The 24,827-nt window shown below is 38.4% G+C and overlaps 1 protein-coding gene across 1 annotated transcript in view; it reads right to left on the reverse strand.

The window, feature by feature from the left end:
- Positions 1-1,859: 1,859 nt before the first annotated feature.
- The window catches only part of LOC311085863 (guanine nucleotide-binding protein subunit alpha-14-like), a 28,318-nt gene continuing 5,350 nt past the window's right edge, over positions 1,860-24,827 (reverse strand). The window contains exons 3-14 of the mRNA XM_084118480.1: positions 22,828-23,012; positions 22,340-22,494; positions 20,043-20,171; positions 16,350-16,476; positions 14,547-14,700; positions 10,799-10,945; positions 6,427-6,611; positions 5,148-5,302; positions 4,846-4,974; positions 2,893-3,022; positions 2,653-2,806; positions 1,860-2,550 (exon numbers count right to left, since the gene is read on the reverse strand). Coding sequence (XP_083974606.1) covers positions 2,348-2,550; positions 2,653-2,806; positions 2,893-3,022; positions 4,846-4,974; positions 5,148-5,302; positions 6,427-6,611; positions 10,799-10,945; positions 14,547-14,700; positions 16,350-16,476; positions 20,043-20,171; positions 22,340-22,494; positions 22,828-23,012 — 1,853 coding nt within the window. The 3' untranslated portion in view covers positions 1,860-2,347. The remainder of the gene's footprint in view (positions 2,551-2,652; positions 2,807-2,892; positions 3,023-4,845; positions 4,975-5,147; positions 5,303-6,426; positions 6,612-10,798; positions 10,946-14,546; positions 14,701-16,349; positions 16,477-20,042; positions 20,172-22,339; positions 22,495-22,827; positions 23,013-24,827) is intronic.

Genomic DNA, 24,827 nt, shown 5'->3' on the forward strand with positions numbered 1-24,827 from the left:
ACTTAAAGGAAGATGACAGCTTGCATTCATGCAAGTAGAATCAAAACACACTTTAGAGGAAATTTGGCTTGTGCCCTGCAAAGTTCAGCATGCTGTTACTTTCAGTTTAATCTTAATATAATATAATAGTATAAAAATACATTTCAATTAGGATATTTTTTGGAGTATAGCTTGCTATTTGTGAAGCATATTTGCACCATCTGTTGTGAAAGCTGTAGTTGTGGAATTGCTATTCACTCCAAATGCAATGCAATAGATGTAGATTCAGGCATTCAAGAATGATTTAGCTTTGATACTAAAACCATTCAAATGTGTTGGATTTGTTGAACTGCTTTAAATGACATCGAATCGAAACATGTGCTTCGATTTACAAGAATATGTATGACTTTTTATTGCTTTTGTTCAGTGGCCTATTTTCAGTGGGAAATATATGTATCCTCTATTTTTGCGTTATAGATTTAAATGGTCATGAGATGTTGTGGCTTTTTGGTTACAAAAAGACACTGTGTCCTTATTGCCCTATGAATAGAGGGTAGTGTGATAATGTGTATGTGTACGGTTCCTGGAAATCCCTGACATTGTATTTAATTTAACATTTTTGACTGGTCCAGTGTCACACTGGTGCTACAGTCTGTTATAAAACAGTTAGTTTTGGTTTCTCGAATTTGATTGGCTGAGCAGTGTTCTAACAGCACTAGGACACTAGTGTGTATCACTCATCTTATTAAATGTATACCTGCCATCTTTTATGTCAGATTCTTAAATTGAATCTGTAAAAAGTGAATAGTTGGATCAACTTAAAAAAATTACTTCAATTGGTAACACCTAAAGAAATTAAGTTTTCTCAACTTAAATTATCACGTTTTATCGTGAAAAACGTGATAATTTAAGTTGAGAAAACTTAATTTCTTTAGGTGTTACCAATTGAAGTAATTTTTTTTAAGTTGATCCAACTATTCACTTTTTACAGTGAATTCATTTAGAATAATAAGACACTATAGGGCTGTTACCAATCAATTGAAATCAGTATCAACACAATCCATGCTTGCACTGCAGAGATGGAACAGAAGCTGCGTCTGAAGTAGACTGTGTAATGCACGGATGCATTTACAGCGATTATAATTACATAAATAATGTTACAAGATTAATAATTAATAATTTCAGAACCATAACCTTATAAAAATAACCGTTATTCCTAGTGAAGCATAAATTGTTGTAGTTTCTTAATGACTTTGGAATGTAGTGGTCAGTTTACTGAAATGAAGCATCCTCAATGACGCCTTCGAAATGAGACACAGCAATAGTGAGCAACTGTCACGTCTGTCAGATGGAGTGCCGATGAGAGCCACTAGAGGGCACACCTCCTGTCTCCTTGATCATACCATGAACTGCATTTCCCATGATTCATTGCTTGGACTTATGTTTTGATTCCTGCCACCTGTATGTGATTTATCTCGGTCATGTTTGCCTATTTAAGCCTTGTGTAATGGAAACACTGTATGTAATTTCAGTAATGACCATATATTATCTTCTATGTGTATCTGCTTGTTGTAAGAGACCTGCATTGTGTTTTGTCAGATTTGATTGGAACTATTTTTGTGGCCTAGTGCATAGTCCTCAAACACGTTTTAGTCACACTGGCACGAAAAAAGGTTGCAAAATGCGACCTTGATTGCATTTAACAAACACAGCTTTCCAAAAGACCTTCCCCTCGGGGGAATCCCTGCTGCCATTTTGAAGTGTTTTCAACTTTAAGTAGGCAAGGGAAATTTATTTAGACCCATCGACCCCTCGATTTTGACTGAGGGAGCGAGTCTACTCAATATGTATAAGGTGCATTCGTAATTACCATAGATTTCAGCTTGTACCACCTGGCCTCTGCAGATTTATTTAGGCGTTGATATTGTTGCCACAGAAACAAATTATTCCCAGTCCGAGAACGTAACGTGTTGTAATCTCGAAATTATGGTGATTATGACATGGCATGGGCGCAGCAACACTTCATAGACCACAATGCAACACGGTTGTGAAGTCACAACAGATCGTGCTTAATTTACCCCCACCCCACATAACTCATGATATTGGAGTTATTTTGACATTTAACCACATACTTAACCAACATACTTAGCTACCTTAAGCTGACTGTTTACAGTTATAATTATTGTATTGTTATCATTTTTGTTTGTGTCATTTTTTTTATATTTTCTCCAACAGCCCAAGCATACAAACATACCAATAGAAAACTAACTCAGAATTACATTTTTGTCCAGGAATGCTCTGTTATAAATAATGATAAAACATTAATTTTGCTGATGAGTACGCAAACTGAAGGTGCGTTTAGGGCTCATTAGATAATTCCAAAGTCCTCTAAGGCCTTGACAAGGACAGTGTCCTTCACATCAGTGAAGACTTTGTTGATGTTTTTGGTGTCCGTGGCACAGGTGAAGTGAGGGAAGATTTGTTTGGAGATCTTTGTCTCGTAGGAAACTGCATTGTTTATATATAAACTTCTGATGAAATCCATGGCATCTTGAGCGTCCCGACGTCTACCTGAAGATGGCATCAAACCACAGAGGAAAGGAAGAGTCAATCAGGTATGACAAACAAGAGAATATGCTGCCTTTCACTTTGATTGAATGTGCACCAAACTACCTTCAAATCCAGGAAAGTATGTTTTTAGATCTGAGAACTGAATCTTTTCAGCCAGGATGTCGATTTTGTTCAGGAACAGGATGATAGACGAATGAGCAAACCACATTGAGTGGATGGTGGTGTAGAACAGCGACAAGCTCTCTTCCATACGGTTCTGTAGCCAAAGAGAGGAAGAGTACAAAGATTAAGAAATTTATCAATTTTACACTGGAAGGACAGGAGAGATATTAGGAAGCATACATCCTTGTTATTCTCCTCCAGAAGTTGGTCGTACTCGCTGATGGAGGCTAGAAATATGAGCGATGTCACATTTTCAAAGCAATGGATCCACTTCCTTCTCTGTCCTCTCTGACCACCGACATCTACAATCCTGAAAAGACGAGACAGACCAGAAATCAAGTTTAGTCCCATCCACTTTTATATTTTATCTGGTGTGGTGAATTTGCACCAGGCCTAGATTTGTCCCTAAAATCTGTTCCTTATTCCTTTATCACATTTCTTCTGAATTAGATGGCTTCTCACCTTGATTTTTTATTTACAGAAACACTAGGGACTAAACAAGGTAATTAACAAGGCACTGGGGGGTATTCCAGAAAGCAGGTTATGTGATATACCCGGATATGTTTAAGGGTAAGTAAGCGAACAAACTCAACTTTCGGTTCCAAAAACGGAGGTCATTTTCAGGGTAAGTAAGTAGCCATAGCAACTTCCTCTCTGAACATAACCAGAGCAGGTTCTGTTCCAGGGAAGAAGAAAGTAGGGTGCTTCTCAATACTCAAATTGATGCTTCCTCACTGCTCTGTCCACCAGCCCGTGACTCGGAAACTCATCGGACACAGCCATCTTTAAGGGCATCTCAATTTTTCGAATTGCACCACGAGGAGGCAAGAAACGAGGAGCGAGGAAGCTTCCTGAGGAGTCATGAGCGAGGATACACAGGTGCATCCTTCCCTCGCATCCTAAGGGGGTGGAGCTAAGAGGCAAGGAAAGGAAATGAGGATGCACAAATAAGAAATGAGAAGCACCTATAGTATGGCATGCTTTTTCTTAGCGTCCGTTTCCATGGTGACTCGTCGATTCGCTGCTCTGTTGAGAACGTTTTGTGTGTTAACAATGAACATACTCTGGGTTGATTGAACTTACTCCCGGACATGTTTTTGGAACCCGCATACCTCGAGTAAACAAGGTTTGGGTTAATCAACTGAGAGTTCAGGGTATGTTTGACTGTAAGATAACCTTGCTTTCTGGAATACACCTCAGGAATATGTGGGGATGTTGATGGACTTAATCTACTCCATCTATGTTTTGATCATCGTTCTGATGTTCCAACGATAAAAGTTTTGTAAAAAAGATGAAAAATCCTGCCGCTGCCTGGCAACTTATATATATATATATATATATATATATATATATATATATATATATATATATATATATATATATATATATATATAAAAATAAAAAAAACGCTGGGGAAAGAGTTAAAAAAACATTTAAAGGTATATTTCAAGTAAAAATAAATAAATAATTATATCTAAATAGGAACATAGTAGTCTACTTAAAGTGCAAAAGTAATATATAAATAGTAAACTATAAGTATGATGTTAAGTTCACTTCAAGAAAACTTACAAGTATACGTGCAGTGCAAAACTACTAAACTAGTAGTTTACTGAGAGTATACTTCAAAGTGTACTTTCATAAACTAAAGAAATGTGCTACAAGTATTTAAATAGTAAACTATCAGTATACCTATAAGTTCACTTGTAGTTGCAGTGTAAATGATAAATGTAATTGTAAACTAGTTGTGTACTCAAAGTTTACTACTTTTACACTTAAAGTATACTTAAAAGTATACTATTATACACTAAAAAGTGGGCCAATTTAATCCTTAGTACTGAAATAGTACACATACTAGTACATTGATATCAGTATACTTACTACATAAAGTATACTTAAAATATATTGGAACTTTACTTAAGTATTCTTTCAAAAAATAAGTATACATTAATTTTATTAAGTGGAAACATGATACATTGTCATTATTGTGTTATAAAATGACTCATAACGTGATTTTGGTCATATTGCTCACCTCTACTTCCACAGAAGAAAGTAAGTCATGCCAGTTTCAGGTGAACTGTCTCTTTCAATGCCCACATAACTTATAATGTTGAGACAGGTTTTTAATTGCCGTACCTGAGAGTCATCTTCTCCAATTCAAAGCAATAGTCTATGATGCCGGAAGTGGGGAATCTGACTTGAAGAACATCTTGATTTGTTGGGATGTAGCCTTCGGCTGTGATGCGATCCAAGTCACTAATAAAGCTTTAAGAAACACGTAATTCAGACACCTTTATTGAAAACCATACCATGTGCCGGGAATTGGTTATGAAGGCATTGTTTGCACAATTATTTGCATATGATTCATAGACAAACATGAAGGAAGTAATAGCAATAAAGAAGCAATAAAAGACAGGAATTGTCTTGAACACACTTACTACTTAGTGGAGTCTAGTAGCTGATATTCTCTGCGCCGTCCATAGCAGACCTTAAAGCCTTGGTCTTCCCATAGGTGACGAATAGCCTCTACGTAACTTCTCTGCAGCTGCGTTATCTGATGTATGTCCTGATCCTGGAACCGCTGGGCATAAATCTACAGATATCACAGCTCATGAGACTGCAAATTCAATCACAGTGCAAGATCTTTATTAAAAAGCGTCCCTATTATGCTATTTTAAAGGTTCCTAAATTTCTCCTCCAAAAAAGGTTTACATGCATCCAAGGTCAAAAACTTTAATTTTTCTTATAATACATTGCAGCATTTCCTTTTTCTCACTGTGTCTGAAACAGTTAAATAAAGGATTCGGTCTTTCTAAACCCATCCTTTCCTCTGATTGGTCAGATGGCCCAGTTTTATGTGATTGGTCTACTCTGCTGTGATTGGTCAGATGGCCTGTTTTGATTGGTCTGTTGTGATTGGTCTACTCTGGGGAGCATGATTCTGTTGTGTAGTAAACTTAAATTTGCTTTTTAAATTTTTGTTGTATTGTGCACTACTGGGCCTATGGAAGTAAAATAATGACAAATGTTTTTTAAACAAAAAAGCTTGTTGAATTGCTCTACTTGAAAAAATATGCATTGCATTAACCCTGCTTGCATTTTTAGGGTTTGCATTTTTATGGGCTGAAATTCAACATGGTTGTATATTTAAGCTGTGAATATTTCAATTGAAAACATTTCACACACGTTTTCATTTTTAAAAATTCAATAATCCATATTCACCTTTCAGATTTCACTTCCAAAATATTAATTCTGTTTAAAAATACAACCTATAATATCCAACAGGCAATTTTTGGTCCATTTTATTTTGCTTTACAAATTCAGTAAGTATTTGTGATGATTAGCAGGGTCAGTATATATATGGAAAAGCTGATAAAGACACAAAAGCTGTTTACATTTAAGTCTTCACATTTAGTTTTGCACATGTAAGCAGCTTTCTCTACCGTGAACGAGATTATAATGTTATTCCCTGATGCTGATGTACAGATAAAATGTTTTTCTTAGTGTTATTATATATGCATAAATTATTTAATAATTAATATTTTTATAATCTTTTATCATTTATCTATAATAATAAAAAATATTTTTTTTTACATTTATTTACATTTGTAATTTATTAACATTTGCCAAACCCACTACTACCCACAGGATAGTTGATATAAAATGGCCCTCATGAATCTCTGGGCTCAACAGAAACACACTCGGCCTCTTGATTACCTCATTCTGTGGGTTGGAGTAGGGAATCTTTAGCGTGTTCATGGCTTCTGTTATTGCTCTCATAGCTTGGAAAATATTCTGATAAACCAGTTTAGAGTAGCTACGCCTCTCGTCAGTTGAGAAGCCCTTTCCATGAATAATCCTCATCTGCTTCGTAAAAGTTGTCTTTCCGCTTTCTCCCGTGCCTAAATGAAAGCAAAATGTATGTCTTTTTAAATTTCATTTTAATATATATATATATATATATATATATATATATATTTATATCTTTTTTGGTAATTTCTTTTTAATTATTCATTAATTTAATTGTCTTTTCAGAAAGCTCAGCGCTGAGTGTGTTTTGATATTTCTTCCTTAAGTTTTATGAACTCAGAAAATACACAGATGAGCCATTACATTATGACAACCTACCTAATAACCTGTAGGACCTCCTTTAGGACCTAAAGGAGCGAGGCATTGATTCGACGAGGTGGCGAAATGTCTCCTGGGGTATCTGGTACCATAATGTCAACAGCAGGTCCTCCAGTTCCCATTCATTGCAGGGCGGTGGTGATGTAGTGCAATCCTGCTTTTCCAAGTCGAACAAATGTTCGATTGGGTAAATGTCAGGTGAACTTTGAGGCCAAGGCATTAACAGTGGTTCCTCGAACCACTCCTTGACGATACAAGCAGTGTGGCATGGCGCATTATCCTGTTGGTAATGGCCATCACCAGCAGGGAACACAGTTGCCATAAATGGGTGCACTTGGTCTGCAACAATGTTCAGATACCTGACAGCTGTCAGGGATTGTGCTATTGGGAAGGAAACATCGCCCACAGCATAACACCGCCGCCTCCGGCCTGTGTCCGCCCAATAGTGTATCCAGGCGTCAAAGCCTCTGTTGGAAATCGGTGTGTCCATACTCGGCTGTCGACGTGATCCACCAGGAATCTTGATTCGCAAGACCAGGCCAATTTATTCCAATCATCCAATCTCGATGATCTTGGGCCCATTTCATGCGTTGTTGGCGATGGCGTGCAGTTAGCATGGGGACCCGGCTGGGTCGTCAACTACACAGGCCCATACGCAAAAGGCTGCAATGAACTGTGTGCTGTGACACACTGCCATGGTCACCACTGTTGTAGCTGCCGGTGATTTGTTGCACTGTGGCCCTGTGGTCGCTGTGAACAATGCACGACAGTCTCTGCCCCCTCTGGCCACTCCTTTGTTATCTTGGCTGTGTGCTTAGGGTCGTTGTCCTGTTGGAAGATGAACTGTCGCCCCAGTCTGAGGTCCGGAGCACTCTGGAGAAGATTTTCATCAAGGATGTCCCTGTACATTGCTGCATTCATCTTTCCCTCGATCCTGACTAGTCTCCCACTGAGTTCCTGCCGCTGAAAAACATCTCAACAGTATGATGCTGCCACCACCATGCTTCACTGTAGGGATGGTATTGGCCAGGTGATGAGCGGTGCCTGGTTTCCTCCAGACATGACGCTTGCCATTCAGGCCAAAGAATTCAATATTTGTTTCTCATGGTCTGCGAGTCCTTCAGGTGCCTTTTGGCAAACTCCAGGTGGGCTGTCATGTGCCTTTTACTGAGGAGTGGCTTCCATCTGGCACTCTACCATACAGGCCTGATTGGTGGAGTGCTGCAGAGATGGTTGTTCTTCTGGAAGGTTCTCCTCTCTTCACAGAGTAACGCTGGAGCTCTGTCAGAGTGACCATCTGGTTCTTGGTCACCTCCCTGACTAAGGCCCTTCTCCCCCGATCACTCAGTTTGGCCGGGCGGCCAGCTCTAGGAAGAGTCCTGGTGGTTCCAAACTTCTTCCATTTACAGATGATGGAGGCCACTGTGTTCATTGGGACCTTCAATGCTGCAGAAATGTTTCTGTACCCTTCCCCAGATCTGTGCCTCAATACAATCCTGTCTTGGAGGTCTACAGGCAATTCCTTGGATTTCATGGCTTGGTTTGTGCTCTGACATGCACTGTTAACTGTGGAACCTTATATAGACAGGTGTGTGCCTTACCAAATCAACTGAATTTACCACAAGTGGACTCCAATCAAGTTGTAGAAACATCAAGGATGATCAGTGGAAACAGGATGCACCTGAGCTCAATTTTGAGTGTCATGGCAAAGGCTATGAATACTTACGTACAATTTTTTTTTTTTTATAAAGTTTTCAAATAAACTTCTTTCACGTTGTCATTATGGGGTATTGTTTGTAGAATTTTGAGGAAAATAATCAATTTAATCCATTTTGGAATAAGGCTGTAACATAACAAAATGTGGAAAAAGTGAAGCGCTGTGAATACTTTCCGGATGCACTGTATACTGATCTGTGAACTGCACCTGCAGTTTGTCAGGCGTGCTGATTGCTGTAGGCTTGGGGTGGTCATAATGTAATGGCTCATTTGTGTATATGCCTTTATGTATTGTGTTACAAAAATGCTGTTCCTGCTTAGCAAAGATTAACAAAGATTTTAAAGTCCCCCTGTAGCCAATAATTTTATCCCTTAAAACTCATCTTTGATCAACAAATTACATATTTAAAAGTTTTTTCCTTAAAATAACCTGAATGTAAATCTACACCCTTGCCTCATTTAGTATACTTGGTTCTATGAATATGCAAATTATCCCCGCCTCCACTCACTCGCACCAGATCAGAGATCCAGTCGTTTATGATCACACGTTGACATGATTGGTTACACGGTAGTTTAAGACGTCAGAAACACCAGCGATTTCAAACCGCATTTTTGAGACTGTCTTTGGTTCACTGCAGTTTTAAAGGTGCAATGTGTAAAATTTATGAGTATCTATTTTCAGAAATCCATTATAATAAGAGTGGTGTATAAAGACCTTACAAAATGAACCGTTATGTTTTTATTACCTTAGAATGATCCATTTCTATCTACATACACCGCAGGTCACCTTACATGTTAAGTCGCCATTTTGCGCCACCATGTTTCTACAGTAGCCCTAAACGGACAAACTTCTCTACAGAGCGCGTTTCTTCTTCTTCGTTGGTGTTTTTAGAGGCAACTTGCACCGTCACTACATTGAATACACACAAAGAAGCATATTTGCATTAGTAGAAGTAGTAACGAAGTACGATTGTAAGTAGTGAAATTTTAACAAATGGAGGATCACACGTATCATTTTGCACAAGAGCCGACAATCTTCGTCGGCAAAGAAGAGACAACACGATGCAGCCAGGCGAAGTCGGGACATGACGGCATCAATCGCGTTTTAACATCGGTGGGGCTTTTTCCAGATGGAAGATGTTGAAGCAGGAAAAATGTTTTAAAAACAACAGCGAAGTTGCCTGTTTTCTGCTGGACAGGTAAGTTGGTCCAACTTTAGCACTTTCTGTGGTACAGAAACAGTGACAATGGTACACACTCTTGGCTTACATTTCCCATGCTATCTGTCGGTGGCCAAAAAGTCTTATTTTTGTAAAGAAACCTCGTTGCTTGACTGGCTACTCACTGCTGTCTCAGACAACAACACGTTTGTTTTGGTTCTTCGAAAGGGAGGGGTGAGCGGGGGCTGAGTCGTTGGTTGCAATTCGCAACCAAACCACTAGGTGCCGCTAAAATTCACACACTGCACCTTTAAGGAGAAAATATTCAGCAATGGTTTTGACTTATGAATTTGCACATGGTTTGTCTTAAAGCATATTATAAAAACACCACATAGACATATAAACAACATTAAAAACTTGATGTTCACCACAGGGTAAAAACAGGGTTTTTCTTTTTTTAGGGTAAATATGCAAAGATGATGAGACAAAATAAATTTGAACTTTTAAAGTAAAGTGTAATTAAATATATAACCTATATAGAGCATATCTACACTATTTCTAGTTGTATAATATTGGTCAACAAAATAGCAATTATTATAATATAGGGTCAACAAAAAGTGTATGATCGTCATTGCATTAGAAAATATAACAAAATATCAAACCAACTGACATTGATTTTAAAGAAAGACATCACAAGCACACTTTTCAAGCAAAACATTTCACAAAAAAAGTCATGACACCTGAGTGAAGGGGAACTGACAACAAACATCCACTAAAATCACCTCAGGACCAGGAAAGTTACTTTTGAGCCTTATCAGCTCTTATATAATCACATTTCAGGAAAGTCCCTCAAGAGAAATGGCCCAAAATGCCAACTTTTCATGCTCTGACTAAATTTACTTTCACTTTCAGAGATATATAAAAATAATAAAAAATATCTGCAAATGATTTTTTTATGTGTCAAAAAAAGTCTTTTTTGTGTGCTTATTTTATACTTTTTCCACATGATGACTTAAAACGAATCAACGTGTTTATAAGTTTTAATACAATTCAGATAAAAAAAAAGACTGACAGAATCATCTCACCTAATAAAAGCAACTTGATTTCTCTCCGTTCTCTTTTCCTCTGCTCTGCAAGGATGTGTTTGATTTCCTTATTTATGGCGATGGCGTTCCTTTCCTCTTCAGACAAGAAATAGGCGAAATATCTACAGCAGTAGGACTGCCCCATTACTCCAACAGAAATTGAGTAACTAAAAAACATAAATAAATAATTATAGCCATTCAGCATTAACCTATTTGACCATGTAGTTGGGGTGAATGCAGGTTGTTAATTTGGGAGGGACATTTCGCAATGGCAAAAAGTGACGCAGTCCACCTGAATTCACCCTATTTGTAAGTTCTTAAGTCGAGTCTGAGCAGGAGTAATTACAAAATGTTTTGAGGCGGTAGAGATGTAAACCACTCTTATCCAAACCGGTTTTTAGTTTGTGCATTGCCAGGTGACACGTAATTTAAGCCTGTATAACTCGATATCAGGGCTGTAATCACCATAGTGTGTTGTTCGGATTATTTTTTAGAAAAGGTTGAAAAAGTTACATTTTAGGGTGGTCTAGTCTAACAGCGCTCGTCATTATTAAAATGACTAGATGACTAGTCAAATCCAAGAAGGCGGGCTTTACTGTAGCGCGCGAATTCATCGCTCTACCGTTTAGTTTTAACGGCCAGTGCGATCCGAAGTGGTAGCTAAACATTTAATATTTCACAATTGTTTAACGATATAAATTTCAAATGGACGACGGTAATATTTAGTTAAACAAACTACACGTTTTGTTTTTATATGTAGCCGTTTTGAGTTGAGAATATAATTTACGTGAGCCGAGCATTTTGCAATTTTAAATGTTACATGACAAAATACATAAACGGAAATTAAATTATTTAACTAGAACTTTAATCCTTAAACCCAAACTAGAACAAGAAAACATTATTTTGTCCCCTACTTGCAACAGATATGGCCTAAATATTAACTGAGGTATGAAATGGATATAAACTGAGGTATGAAATGCATATAGGCTACACTTCAAAAACGACATTGAGGTAAACGGCACTCTTGTATGCTTTGTTGTGTGATATTGCTTAGCTAAAATAATGCAATTAATTGTTTAATTGTTATAGCCTAGTAAATGAAAGCCATATTACACTCAAAATATATAGGCAGTCTTGCTTGCATAAAACTTTTTACTTAGGCCTGTAGATCCTGACATCACCACTAGTGTAAAAAGCTCTAAAGTCTGTAATAAAATGTTAATGTAGTCTTTGATTTAAATGAAAATGTGAAAGTTCTTCTGTGGACAACAAATAAACAGTCATATATCGTATTTAACAAGAGCAAAAACTAGGGAAATAGGGGTAACAAAGAGAATCACTCACCTTCATTCACAACAGTAGGCTTTCCATTTTCCTTGAAACAAACAGTGTCCGTGGCACCTTGAAGGAGTTTTCCTGAACGCAGTTTTCTGTTAACACGTCACGTTCGTTCACTTCAGATTAACCAGTTGCACTTCCCGAAAGTCTGACTTTAATGCATGATATGCCAGGTATGTTGCAGAGCAGAAGAGCCAATGAGAAGTCAGTGGAATGCGCCCTGGCATTATTCCTCCCAGCTTTTATTTAAAGTGACTGACACTTCTTTTTAACTAAAAGTAGCTCTTTCCATAGTGTTTATTGGTTTATGTTGATTTATTAGTTACTTTCTAGGGGAGAACGGGGCTAGTTGTCACACAGGGAGTCTTAAAAGCTACGTTGGACTGGTTGTCACTTTTTTTTTTTTGCCACAATTTATTAATTACAGATTTTTATTTTATTTTAACAAAACAATGGTTTACTGTGGTTTAAATGATTTATCATATTGGCCCTGTTTCCTGCATTTTCAGTGATCCGATCACAAGTGGTCACTATTTCTTATAGCACCGCTATTTGGGCATGTCACAAAAGTCTTAAACACTTTGTTTACTGAACTGTTTATTTTTTTCCCCTTGAATGAATGAATGAGGCTTTTCATATGTATTACTGTACACACAAATCGATTTACAATCATATCAGGGGATCTCTCCTTAACGGGGATCTCTCCTCCCCTTGGCAATAATGGTGGAAATGAAAAGGGTTTTCTTGTAGTCAAGACTTCAAGGCATCTTGAGCTTGTTTTGCTCACAGGCCTTATTTAAGCCATTTAACCAAAAACTCATAAAAAAAAAAAAAAACTGATGACGTCGGGACTATGGAACTGGAAATGCTAAAATGCTAACTCTTTTCCAGGTTTTGGCCTACAAAAATGCATCATCCCTGCACCAATCTATTCGAAGGCTCCTTCAAATGGGTCCTTCATTTCCCGTGCAATGAAGGATCCAACAGTTTGATCCTTCGCCGGCCTTGCTTACCCCAGAATTCATTGCGCGCCAGTGACGACAAGATTTTTTTTTTAAAGAAATTGCCGAATTACACTTTTAAACGTAAGTATTGTGTTTCAACTCACTCAAAAATCTAATGATACAAATGTAAAAATAAAAAATAAACTTTAAAGCAGTTCAAATGTTGACATATCTTACTAAGAAGCGATTATAGTTTATACTCTTAATTATAAACAGAAATGGACCATGGTGAACATATTTAGACAGTTTGTGAACACTGTTTTGTTTTCAGACAGTTTAATATAACTTTCAAAAAAGTCCAGTACAAACGTTACAGTCACTCAAAGGCAGCTGTCACAATTGCTAGGCGACATGAACAATCCTCCGTAGGCTAGACCGTCCCATTTAACAATGCTCATTTAGACCTTCATGGCCTTCGTAGAATTGAAGTCTGTGCCCTTTTGAAGGATGCAGCCTCTTGTTCCCAAGTCATATCAAAGGTATGTTTAAAATGAACAAATCAGTGATGATCGACCCAGTACTAATAGCAACTACAGGTCAGTAGTGGCAACTTTTAAATAGTTACTATCAACAATTAAAATATTTTGGTACAATAAAATATTAGTTATATACATTGATTAAAATGAGAACACGTTTTCTAGACCTGTTTACGTGTACACAATAATACACATGTAAAAATAATAATAATACAGTATATAATGAATCAAAAATAACCTTTTTTTCTTATTGGAATGGAAGGTTTCCAATAAAGAAACCCTTATTGATGTTAGTGAAATTCAGAATTGTCCCATCACTATCTCATTTTACATTATGTTGAATATATAGGCTATGAGGTTATAGATATACAATAGATCTGCTTCTGCAAATGGACCCCAAAAGTTTGAGTATGTAAATATATATAATTTTTTTAACAAAAGTTTAGTGAATTAATAATTACATTTCTTTCACGCATGCTCTGTCATCAATAATGTTGAATCATGCAAACGTTGCTTTATAAAATAGTAGTGTCTTTGAATTCAGATTGATTGTCATTGAGATCAAGACTGAGTGAGTGCAACTGAAGGTGCGTTCTGGGCTAATAATAATAGCACTTTATATCTTGTTAAACTCACTCAAACACTTCATCAGGACAATGTTTTTCACATCGTCGAATAGTATATGGGCGTCAATGTAGTCCGTGGCACAGATGAAATGAGAGTAAATGGGTTTGGAGTTCTCATTGCTAACTGCTTTCTGTGTATATAACTTTCTGATGAACTGCTTGACATCGTAAATGTCCCAGCGGTTGCCTGAAGGTGGCGCCGACCCACAAAGGAAGGTAAAGGAAGAGTGAATCAGGTACAACAAAGAAAATAGATCACACAGATAATGCAGCCTTTCCTTTCATTTAATGTGCACCAAAATACCTTCAAATTCAGGAAAGTATGTTCTCAAATCCGAGAACTGAATCTTCTCGGCCAAGATGTCCATTTTGTTCAGGAACAGGATGACAGAGGAATGAGCAAACCATGTTGAGTGGATGGTGGTGTAGAACAGTGACAAGCTCTCTTCCATACGGTTCTGTAGCCAAAGAGAGGAAGGGTACACAGATTGACATATGTATTACACAGGAAGGACAGGAGACATATGAGAGCAAACTGACATAAGAGGTAATAGAGTGCAACATTGCTCGTCCCCTTTTTCAGCAGCGCTGGTTCCAGAAGTTGGTTTTTTTCATTAATTTTTCCTAAAGGGAAGTTATAAACCATGAACCAAGCCAACTTGTAATGAGGTGAATCACAACAATAGAAACTTTGATCTGAAGCAAAAAAGTTTTTGAATACTGGACCAAAATACAAAGACTGTGTACTTAACTGTTTTTGGGAGGAAAAGAACTACAATCCCATGAAGCACTGCGAACAGCATAGTAGAATTAAAAATGATGGAGAAATATAAAACTACTCATTTACAAATGTTGATTATATGTATAAAAACAATACATTTTAAATGTATTGTAATATATATATATATATATATATATATATATATATACTGTATATATACAGTATAAAAGCATTTAAAGTCCTCATGAATTTTCTTTCGAAAAAAAAAAATAGTTTGTCATTGTATTCTTTAATCAAAATCTGAAAAGTTACTTCCGCTAAAACAGCTTTGATATCAGTGTGACGGCTTGGGTTGAAAACGCTTAAACACTTCCCTCCAACCGTAAGTCTGCTATTCAAAATCAATTTCATTTCCTCAAGTTTTTATTTCCGTAACCTGACCGTTACACTCCTATGGTATGCTAGTATGTTATTCAGAATTCAGAGCGTGACTATTTTTGGAATGGAATACCTGATTGCTGAATACTTAAAAAAAAAAATAATAGTAGGATTGCCACCTCATAACATATTAATTATGGGCTTAATTTTTGGTTAGCGCACAGTTTATTTTTAAGTTTACCCCAATGGCCAGCTATATTTGCCAAATTGTGAAGTGTACACAATGCAATACACTCAACTTGAAATTTGACTAATAAAATTATCTTTATTTGATTAGAATTTCGGAATGCCACTGTCAGTGGGAGAAAGAGCAACAGCCGTTAGAAGCTCCAGTGGCCATAGAAATAACCAGTGTCCTGAGACGCACACTTGGGACTGCACATGCACATTGGCTGGACCAACTTTAAATATACGCTGGCTGTTTCTCAGTCGTAAGGCTGCATATCTCGGCTGCCATGTCGTCAAGCTCCGTCAAAGGATGTCTCAATTTAAAGGATCCTTTGAAGGCAGCCCTAGTTTTACGTCCTTAATTTGGCCTATTTTGAAGGATGCATCAAGTATATCCATCACATCCTCCAAACACCCACAAACCTTTGCACACATTCCAATTCACAAAAAATAATTAGCAGTGAATGAATGGACATTGTCCAATTTCACAACATAATGCAAGACAAAACATTTTTTTGGGAGATAAAGCCATTGTTTTGTTTTGTAAATGAATCACATAATGCTAAACTGTGCATAATGTAAATCGCTGGGAGACCACAGAAGCACCTGCTATTTGACCATAAGAAACAAAATCTTTGGGATAGTTCACGTTAAATTTTGTTGCTGATTTGAAATGTTATTTAAATGTGAGTGTGGCTGAAATAGATTCCCGGAAGCTTTGGAAATACATGGCTGCTGTAAACTAACTTTCCTTGGGGAAGGAGAGAGACAAAAACATACAGTCTGGTTATTCTCCTCCAGAAGTTGGTCGTACTCGCAGAGGGAGGCTAGAAATATGAGTGACGTCACATTCTCAAAGCAATGGATCCACTTCCTTCTCTCTCCCCTCTGACTGACTTCTACAATCCTGAAAAGACAGACAGACCAGAAATCAAGTTTAGACATCTCATCATCCGCTTTATTATTTGATCTGCTGTGGTTCATTCATACCAGACCTGGATTTGTCCCTATAAGTTGTTCCTTTATTTCTGTCATGTTTCATAACGTCTTCCAGTAGCGGCTCCTGACCGTAAATTTAGGTAGGGGCAGATTCTGGGTCTTAGTCCTAGTTTATGAGGGTGGCGCTCTAATGTTGATTGATAGGCATGCATAGAATGCTATCTTAATGTAGTATTTATTGTCTCCGAATACTGTTTTAGAATGTTACAAGTTGTGGAGGAATTCCGATGAGGAAAAGAAAGTCATTTCTATTCTCAGAACAAACATAAAACAAACACAACAGAACTATATATATAATAGTATATAATCGGGGGTGCACAGATGCGCATGCATGGTAAAAATAAACGATGAGCAGCAGAAAATGTGGAAGGAAGCGCTTTTGAGTTCCAACATTTTTGGGGACAGGGACATGTTTACTTACTGGCAGGGGCGGACTGGCCATCGGGAGCACCGGGACATTTCCCGGTGGCCTGACGGTCGTTCTGGCCTGCCGGCTGCCGCTGTGCAGACCATCAGCCTGGCATGTGATAGGCTGGTGTGCAACTACGAATGCAGACGCAGCAAGCTGCTGCAAAATCCCAGCCATGTTCGCCAGTAAGGGAACAGGTCGGTCAAGATTACATTTACATTATATTTATAATAATTTGGCATTGGGGTGTGCGATATGACGATTTTTGATCGTGGACGATTAAAATGTCTCCATGATCTGCTTTTGAAGAAATATCGTAGAATCGTGGTGCATTCTATCAGTTGTTGTTCTGGCGCCTCTGTCCCAACATCCTGAACAACGCGACGTACACGCTGCGGAACGGGACACTGCAGTTTACAAAAGTTCATAATTTGCATGTGCTTTAATGCCTTGTCGGTTAAACATTTAATTCGCGTGCTGATGCGCTGTTCTAACGTGTGCGTTTCTCAGCGCGTACATGTGAAGTTCACATGCACTAAAAGCCTGTCTACCAGCGCCTGGATACTGGACAAAGTTATCCTTTGAGTCTTATTGTGCTAATACTGTCAAATACACACAAGGTTTACATAAACAAAGTCGGTTATGTCTAAAGTGAACGCAAACTTGAGAAAATGTAGAGAAAATCTGCTTGTCAAATGCGTGTATAATAGACGCGTCGCGCGCAACTCTTAAAGAGACAGTAGTAATAGTAAACACGATGCCGCTTCTCCTTAAAGGGATAGTTCACCCCAAAATAAAAATTCTCTCATTATTTACGCACTCTAATGTTATTCCAAACCTGTATTAATTTCCTTTTAATATTTTCTAATATTTTTCTAATATTAATATTTTGAAGAATGTGGCTATCCAAACAGTAGCTGGTCCCCATTGACTTCCATAGGAGAAAAATATACTATGGAAGTCACTGGGGTACATCAACTGTTTGGTTACCCACATTCTTCCAAATAACTTTTATTTTCAACAAAAGAAAGAAACTTATTCGAGTTTAAAACAACTTGAGAGAGTAACTTATGACAAATAGCATTTTTAGGAGAACTATCCCTTTAATGTTAAAAAACAACAAAATGCAAAGAGAAAATCACTCACTGCTCCTGACTGATAATTTTTAATAGTAGCTTTAATAAGTATCAATGTATAATTTATACAGTGAAGTCTATGTTTTGTTTTATTTTCATATTTGTTATTTTTGTTATTTTAATTACTTTCTTCAATGCTACTGTTAAATACACCTACTGTAGCTGAAAACATAAAGCAAATGTTTATTTAATTTGTATATTAAGTTGTGTATGAGTAATGTGTATCTTTGATCTTAATATTTAATAACAAAGAAAATGACAAAAAAATATCTTCGCCCCTGTCTGCTATTCTTTTTTATTTTATATTTTGTTACCTAAGGCTTTGTTTTTAAAATATGGACATTAGTTTGGCTGTAATGCTCAGTCACAAAATAGTAAAACCAACATTAAAAAAAGAATCGTGATAAAATCGTGAATCGTGATTTTTCTGAAAAAAATTGTGATATTATATTTTTGCCATATCGCCCACCCCTTTTGAGCACTGAAAATACATAAAATGTAAATATTTCAACATGTGAATGTGTCTCTTATTATCTCTTTTAAAAAGCCAATTTTCTATTTGTCATTGGTTTGGTAGTATAAATGGTGTATTCCTAGTGAGTTTTTAAGGGTTATTTTTTTATTCATTTATATTGCATCTGGTAGTCTACCTGTTACATTAATAGGGTTAGCCTACAAGTTTATCAGTCCAGTAGATTACATGAATAGGGTGGTGGTGACTGCAGCAGCAGAGGTGGCCTGGCAGTGGAGTCAAATTCCCGGCCTGAATTATTGTCCCAGTCCGCCACTGCTTACTGGAGTAGGATTTTTCTGGTAAGATAGCAATCATGATGATAAGTGTGTTCATTGATTATTAGGGGTGCAATGGATGGCAGTTGATCAGTGATTCGTTCGGACCAGGCCCAACCGTTCGGCCACGCATGTCATTTGTGGATTAACCGTTACGTTTAATCATCATAGAGTACCATTTTATCATTTGGATGTGTTTTGTCTTGCCAGTTTACACATTCAAACAATTTTAAACTCGAAAGAAGAGGGGAAGATTGGGACTCGCGCGCATACAGAGAGAGAGAGAGAGTGGTGCATTTCAGACAGCGATCAAACACTGAATTGATTCCTCTTTCGCGTTTACTTGTGCTTGAACAGACACATACACACAAAATGATGTCAAAATACCGGTCTTGTCAAGTATTCTCTCGGTTATGTCATAAGTGAACAGTTAAGAACGAAACCAGATGCGTGCCAGTATATTTGGTCCATGCATTCGGTCTTAAAGTGACAGCAGCATAATATTCCTGCTGATGTCTGTGCCATTAATGTTAATAAAATAAAAAAATACAGCTTTAACAAAGATGAACCTGTATTTAATTTCTAAAGTAAACAGATAGTATTATAGTGAGGAGAGCAGTCAGGAGGAAAGTGATGACGACAGCTTGTAGGATAAGTGTGCCGCGTAAAGTACCAAGCAGCATCTTCAGCTTCCTTGAGAACCAGGCCAAAAAAGTTGTGTGCACCACTGTATATAAAGGCTATTCACATTAGCAAATTTAAACTTAAGTATTTATACTTATTTATTGCTTAATTTGATATGCTAGTCCACATAGGAAGAACAGACATGCCAACTATTTACTGACCTGATGCAGACTTAAATACACATAGCTGAAGTGGATTGATCATCTTGGGCTAGAGCGAGGTTTACATAAGGTGATGTGAAAATAAGCGAGGCAACACTTATATAATTTATTATTGATTCAGTTTATATAGAGGTTTTGGATGAGTATTTTGGTGCCCTGCACCTGTCGTCTTCTGAAACACATAGTGGCTTCACTGGATTTCTTCTAACATTTGATTTTGAGTAAAAAAAATAATGGCAGTATTTGGGTGAACTGTCCTTTTAAATTCCAGCAGCTTGGTTGGTCATTGGCGTACCTCAGATTGATCGTCTGCAAATTAACATGCTCCTCTGCGATGCCGTTGGTGGGACATTGGACACGTAGAATGTCTTGATTTGTAGGGATAAAGTCTTCGGCTGTGATGCGGTCCAAGTGTTCAATAAAGCTTTAAAAACATATTCGTTATTATTATCAATAAAAGATGTGAAAATAATGCAATAACAAATATCACTTTGACTGAAAACCATGTGTGGCGTAGAATTGCTTATGAAGGCATTATTTGCTTATTATGCAAAATTCACTTTTACATGGTGTTTGAACATAAATGTGTGTTGGCAGTGTGTGAGCAAAACCACCCTAGAATGATAAAAATCCACCCAGTGGTTTTTTTACAATCTCAATAAATCATAAGCACTGTCTCAGAACGAGCTGTTCTAAGATTCGGTGCAATGTGACGTAGAATTGCGCAAGCCCCACCGACGTGGTTTGATTGACACTGTGGTTACCTCGCCCTCGGTGATCTGTACACCACCGCCATTGTTTCAACAACAGCCGGTAATGTCTCCTAAGAAATGTAGGTGTTCTGTTGTGGGATGTAAGAATGGACATAGTAGTCTTCACTGACATCAGAGCCACTGAAAACACAGCGGATGGATTTTATTTATGAAGAAAAGGCGCCACTTAAACTTCCTAAATACGAGAATCATTTTCTGACTGACTGTTTAGTGAACGAGGGTCAAAGTTAATCCTCAAGTGTGGATCGTTGCCTACTGTTCGCGATCCAACGTCACCTCCAGAAGGAGTAAGTGTATTTTATGATTTTTGAGCAAATAGTCATTTCAATCGATGTCAGCCAGTTCAACAACAAATGCGTCTAAAGCTATTTATTGTCGTCGTCATAGGATGTTTCAACAAACAACGTCAGACAGTTTTATGTTACATATCATTTTTTGCAGCAATTACAAATTTAAATAAATTAATACCTGCTCTATCTCCATAGAAAGTATATAAACGTCTATCTCCCTGCAGCATTTGTTTTCTGGTTCTGTATAACGTTAGCCATCTTCTCACATTTGCCACATTAGCACCTGTACGACAAGTAATGTCAACATGACGCAACAGCACCCCTCGCATAAATATAATTTTGTTTGTACTTAGCAAACGTTATCACAGTATTTGTGTGTGTGTAGTTTAAAAAATTGCACGAACGTTATCACAATTTGTGTGTGTGTGTGTGTGTTGCACATCCATAATTGCAAAGGGGACGCGATTAAAACTTTGTAAGTACATAAATGTTTCAAATAACCATTCCGAGACGTCTTGGTCCATTCTCATTCGTACGGAGCCCGGGAAGTCACCTGTAGGAAAAAAATAAAATAAATCCGTGGCGACGGTTTTGCAATCCATCCGCTCAGTTTATAAACCGTACTCACGAATTCTCAAACTGTTCCCTCGGTTTAACAAATCGTGCCCACGGATTAATAAACCGTACCCACGAGTTTCTAATCCGCGCTCTCAGATTTGTAAACCGTGCCTTCAGTTTTTGCAATCTGTACCCACAAATTCATAAACCGTGCCCACACTTTCGCAATCCGTTCCCACGGGTTTGATGTATTCCACTTAATTCAATAAAACAATATACAATAAGATTTGTTAACAACGTGTTCTTCTAAAATGAGAGTGAGCCACAAATCCGTGAGTACAGATTACAAACCCATGGGAACGGATTGCGAAAGCGTGGGCACGGTTTATGAATTTGTGGGTACAGATTGCAAAAACTGGAGGCACGGTTTACAAATCTGAAAGCGCGGATTAGAAACTCGTGGGTACGGTTTATTAATCCGTGGGCACGATTTGTTAAACCGCGGGAACAGTTTGAGAATTCGTGAGTACGGTTTATAAACTGAGCGGACGGATTGCAAAACCGTCGCCACGGGTTGTTTTTTTTTCTCCCACAGGTGACTTTCCGGGCTCTGTACTTTCGTGTTTCTTCTGCCGGAATCTCTTCATCATCTGGGTCCAGCAGGGCGGGGATATGCAGCTCATTTACATTTAAGGTGGTACACACCAAAACAGCTCTTTTTAAAACAGACCCCAAAAATGACATTTTCAAATGGTTATAATAAATTAACTGTGGGGTATTTTGTGCTGAAACTTCACAAATACATTCTGGGGACACCCAAGACCAATATTACATCTTGTAAAAAGGGGCATAATAGGTGCCCTTTAACTAACTTGCATAACATTCATTTAGTAGCATCAGGAAAGGAGAAGACACATGCAGGAAGTCAGTTAAAGACAGGAATGGATAGGAATTGTCTTGAACACACTTACTACTTAGTGGAGTCTAGTAGCTGATACTCTCTGCGCCGTTCGTAGCAGATCATAAAGCCTGGGTCTTTCCATAGGTGACGAATAGCCTCTACGTAACTTCTCTGCAGCTGCGTTATCTGATGTATGCCCTGATCCTGGAACCGCTGGGCATAAATCTACAGATATCACAGAACTCATGAGACTGCAAAAACATTACAGTACAACATTTAATATTTATTAAATTAGTGCAAGCATGCAGATTTTTTTTTTTTTGTTAGCGTATATGTACAAATAATGTAATAATTATTTAATATTTCTTATAATAATTATAATTAGATTATTATTAGATTATTATTAATAAACATCAATATGACACACACACACACACACACACACATATATATATATATATAAAATCTCACCAATCCCACCACCAATATGATAGTTGATATAAAATGGCCCTCATAAATCTCTGGGCTCAACAGAAACACACTTAGTCTCTTGGTCACCTCGTTCTGTGGGTTGGAGTAGGGAATCTTTAGCGTGCTCATGGCTTTTGTCATTGCACTCATTGCTTGGAAGATATTCTGGAAAACCAGTTTAGAATAGCTACGCCTCTCATCAATTGAGAAGTCCTTGCCAAACACAATCCTCATCTGCTTCGTAAACGTTGTCTTTCCACTTTCTCTCGTGCCTAAATTAAAGCAAAAAAATCAAGTGCTTCAGCACTGAAAACCTGCTAACTGGACATCTGAAAATAAATGCGCTTTGTAGTGGATTACATAACTTTACACTGCTCTAAAAATAGTCATTTGCCATTATGCAATCTGTTCTGTATAAGAATAATTGATGTCTTAATTGTGTATTAATTGAATTGTCTTTTCAGAAAGCTCTTCATTGAGCTGTATGAAACGTCTCGGTTATGTATGTAACCCTCGTTCCCTGAAGGAGGGAACGGAGACGTAGTCGACATGTCGATAGATGGCTCCAGCCTATAACGGGGGAGACACATCCGGTCAGTGACGGTAAAGCAGGCTCTGCCAAGGGAAGACACGGAAGTGTGGAAAAATACACATATGGGATCGCTGTAGGGATCACAACATATGGACCCCACCTAACACAAGTTACACAAGCAAACAAGTGATAGGTCTAGCATCGGATGCTCCACCACGTCGAACACCAACGGGGGTGAGGAGGAACTCAACAGGGTTCGAAAAGGGAACTCAACTGGAACAAAAAGGCGCACTTATCCAGTCCAAAGGAGTAGAATGGCGCATCAATCCGACAATACAAACCGGGCTAAAGTGAAGCTGGCTTTGTGTGAAGGGAGCCCACGGAAGCAACCAGCTCACATAGGCTAATTTCTTAGCGAATGTGCTGGTGTCTTCCAGTCCACAGCTCTTAATCTGTCAGCGAGGCACTTGTGTCAACGCCCAGGAAGGAGCTACACTCTCTTTTTGGAGGAGCTCACTACCCAGGTGGGCAATTTCACCAAGATGATGGCAACACTAATCTTTTAGTGGGTCAACCTCTGCATGGAAACCGCCTTCCTTTTTGCTGGTTTCCAAAACAGACGAGAGCTGGAGAGGTCCTGTGACTTTGAATTCTGTCCTGAATAACCGCAAGGCGGGAGGAACAGAGAAAGTCAGGGCTGGGTCTGCCTCCTTTGGGGCAGCGCTTGCAGGCTCACCACCTGGTTCCGTTTTAAGGGAGAGGTAGGAACCTTGGGCACATATCAAGGCTGGGGTCTCACATTAGTGACAGTTAGCTGGCCCGAACCCAGGCACGATTTGTTGACCGAAAATGTGTGCAGGTCCCCTATACTTCTTGATAGAGCAAGCAAGCAAGCAGGAGAACTGTTTCTTTAAAATCAGGTGTTTAACTCAACTACCTGTAATGCTCAGGGGAGGTATCACCCCTAATTTCCACCAACTGCGAACGGCTGCAGATCCGCTCCGGAACGGCGGCAGAGTCAATAGGTTTCCATTAAAGTCAATGTGTGTATTCCGTTCTGACTCCGGCGATCCGCAGCCCTCTGGAGCAGATACGCAGAGCTTCTATTTTCGCGAGATCTCGTGGGTCCTTGTGACTTCAACTGTCAGTCATGGCCGCAGCCGTTCCGCAACACATCCGGACCTGGTGGGTATTGAAGGACTACGCAGCATGGAGCCGACACGCAACAGAGCCGATCCGCAGCCGTTCCGCAGTTGGTGGAAATCCGGGGTCAGCGTGCAGTAGCACTGGAGATAGTTCCCAAGAAGGTATAGAGGGGGCGCAAGGAAAATTTCAACTCCTTGCACCGCTCAGGAACCTGACGATCAAGTCGTACTTCCTATATCTCAACCGCATCCTGATGTGCTTTAAGGGCAACATCATTTTGAGGGTGGAGCGGAACTGCCACGCTCCGCCCCATCTTCTGAAGGAAGGAAGCACAGAAGTGATCGAACACTCTCGGGGGTCCTCTCATGAGAAGAACACCAACAACGAACAGGTTCTTCCTCAGATCGTA

The sequence above is a fragment of the Abramis brama genome (genome assembly GCF_963993115.1).
Source record: "Abramis brama genome assembly, chromosome: 6".
Taxonomy (NCBI): domain Eukaryota; kingdom Metazoa; phylum Chordata; class Actinopteri; order Cypriniformes; family Leuciscidae; genus Abramis; species Abramis brama.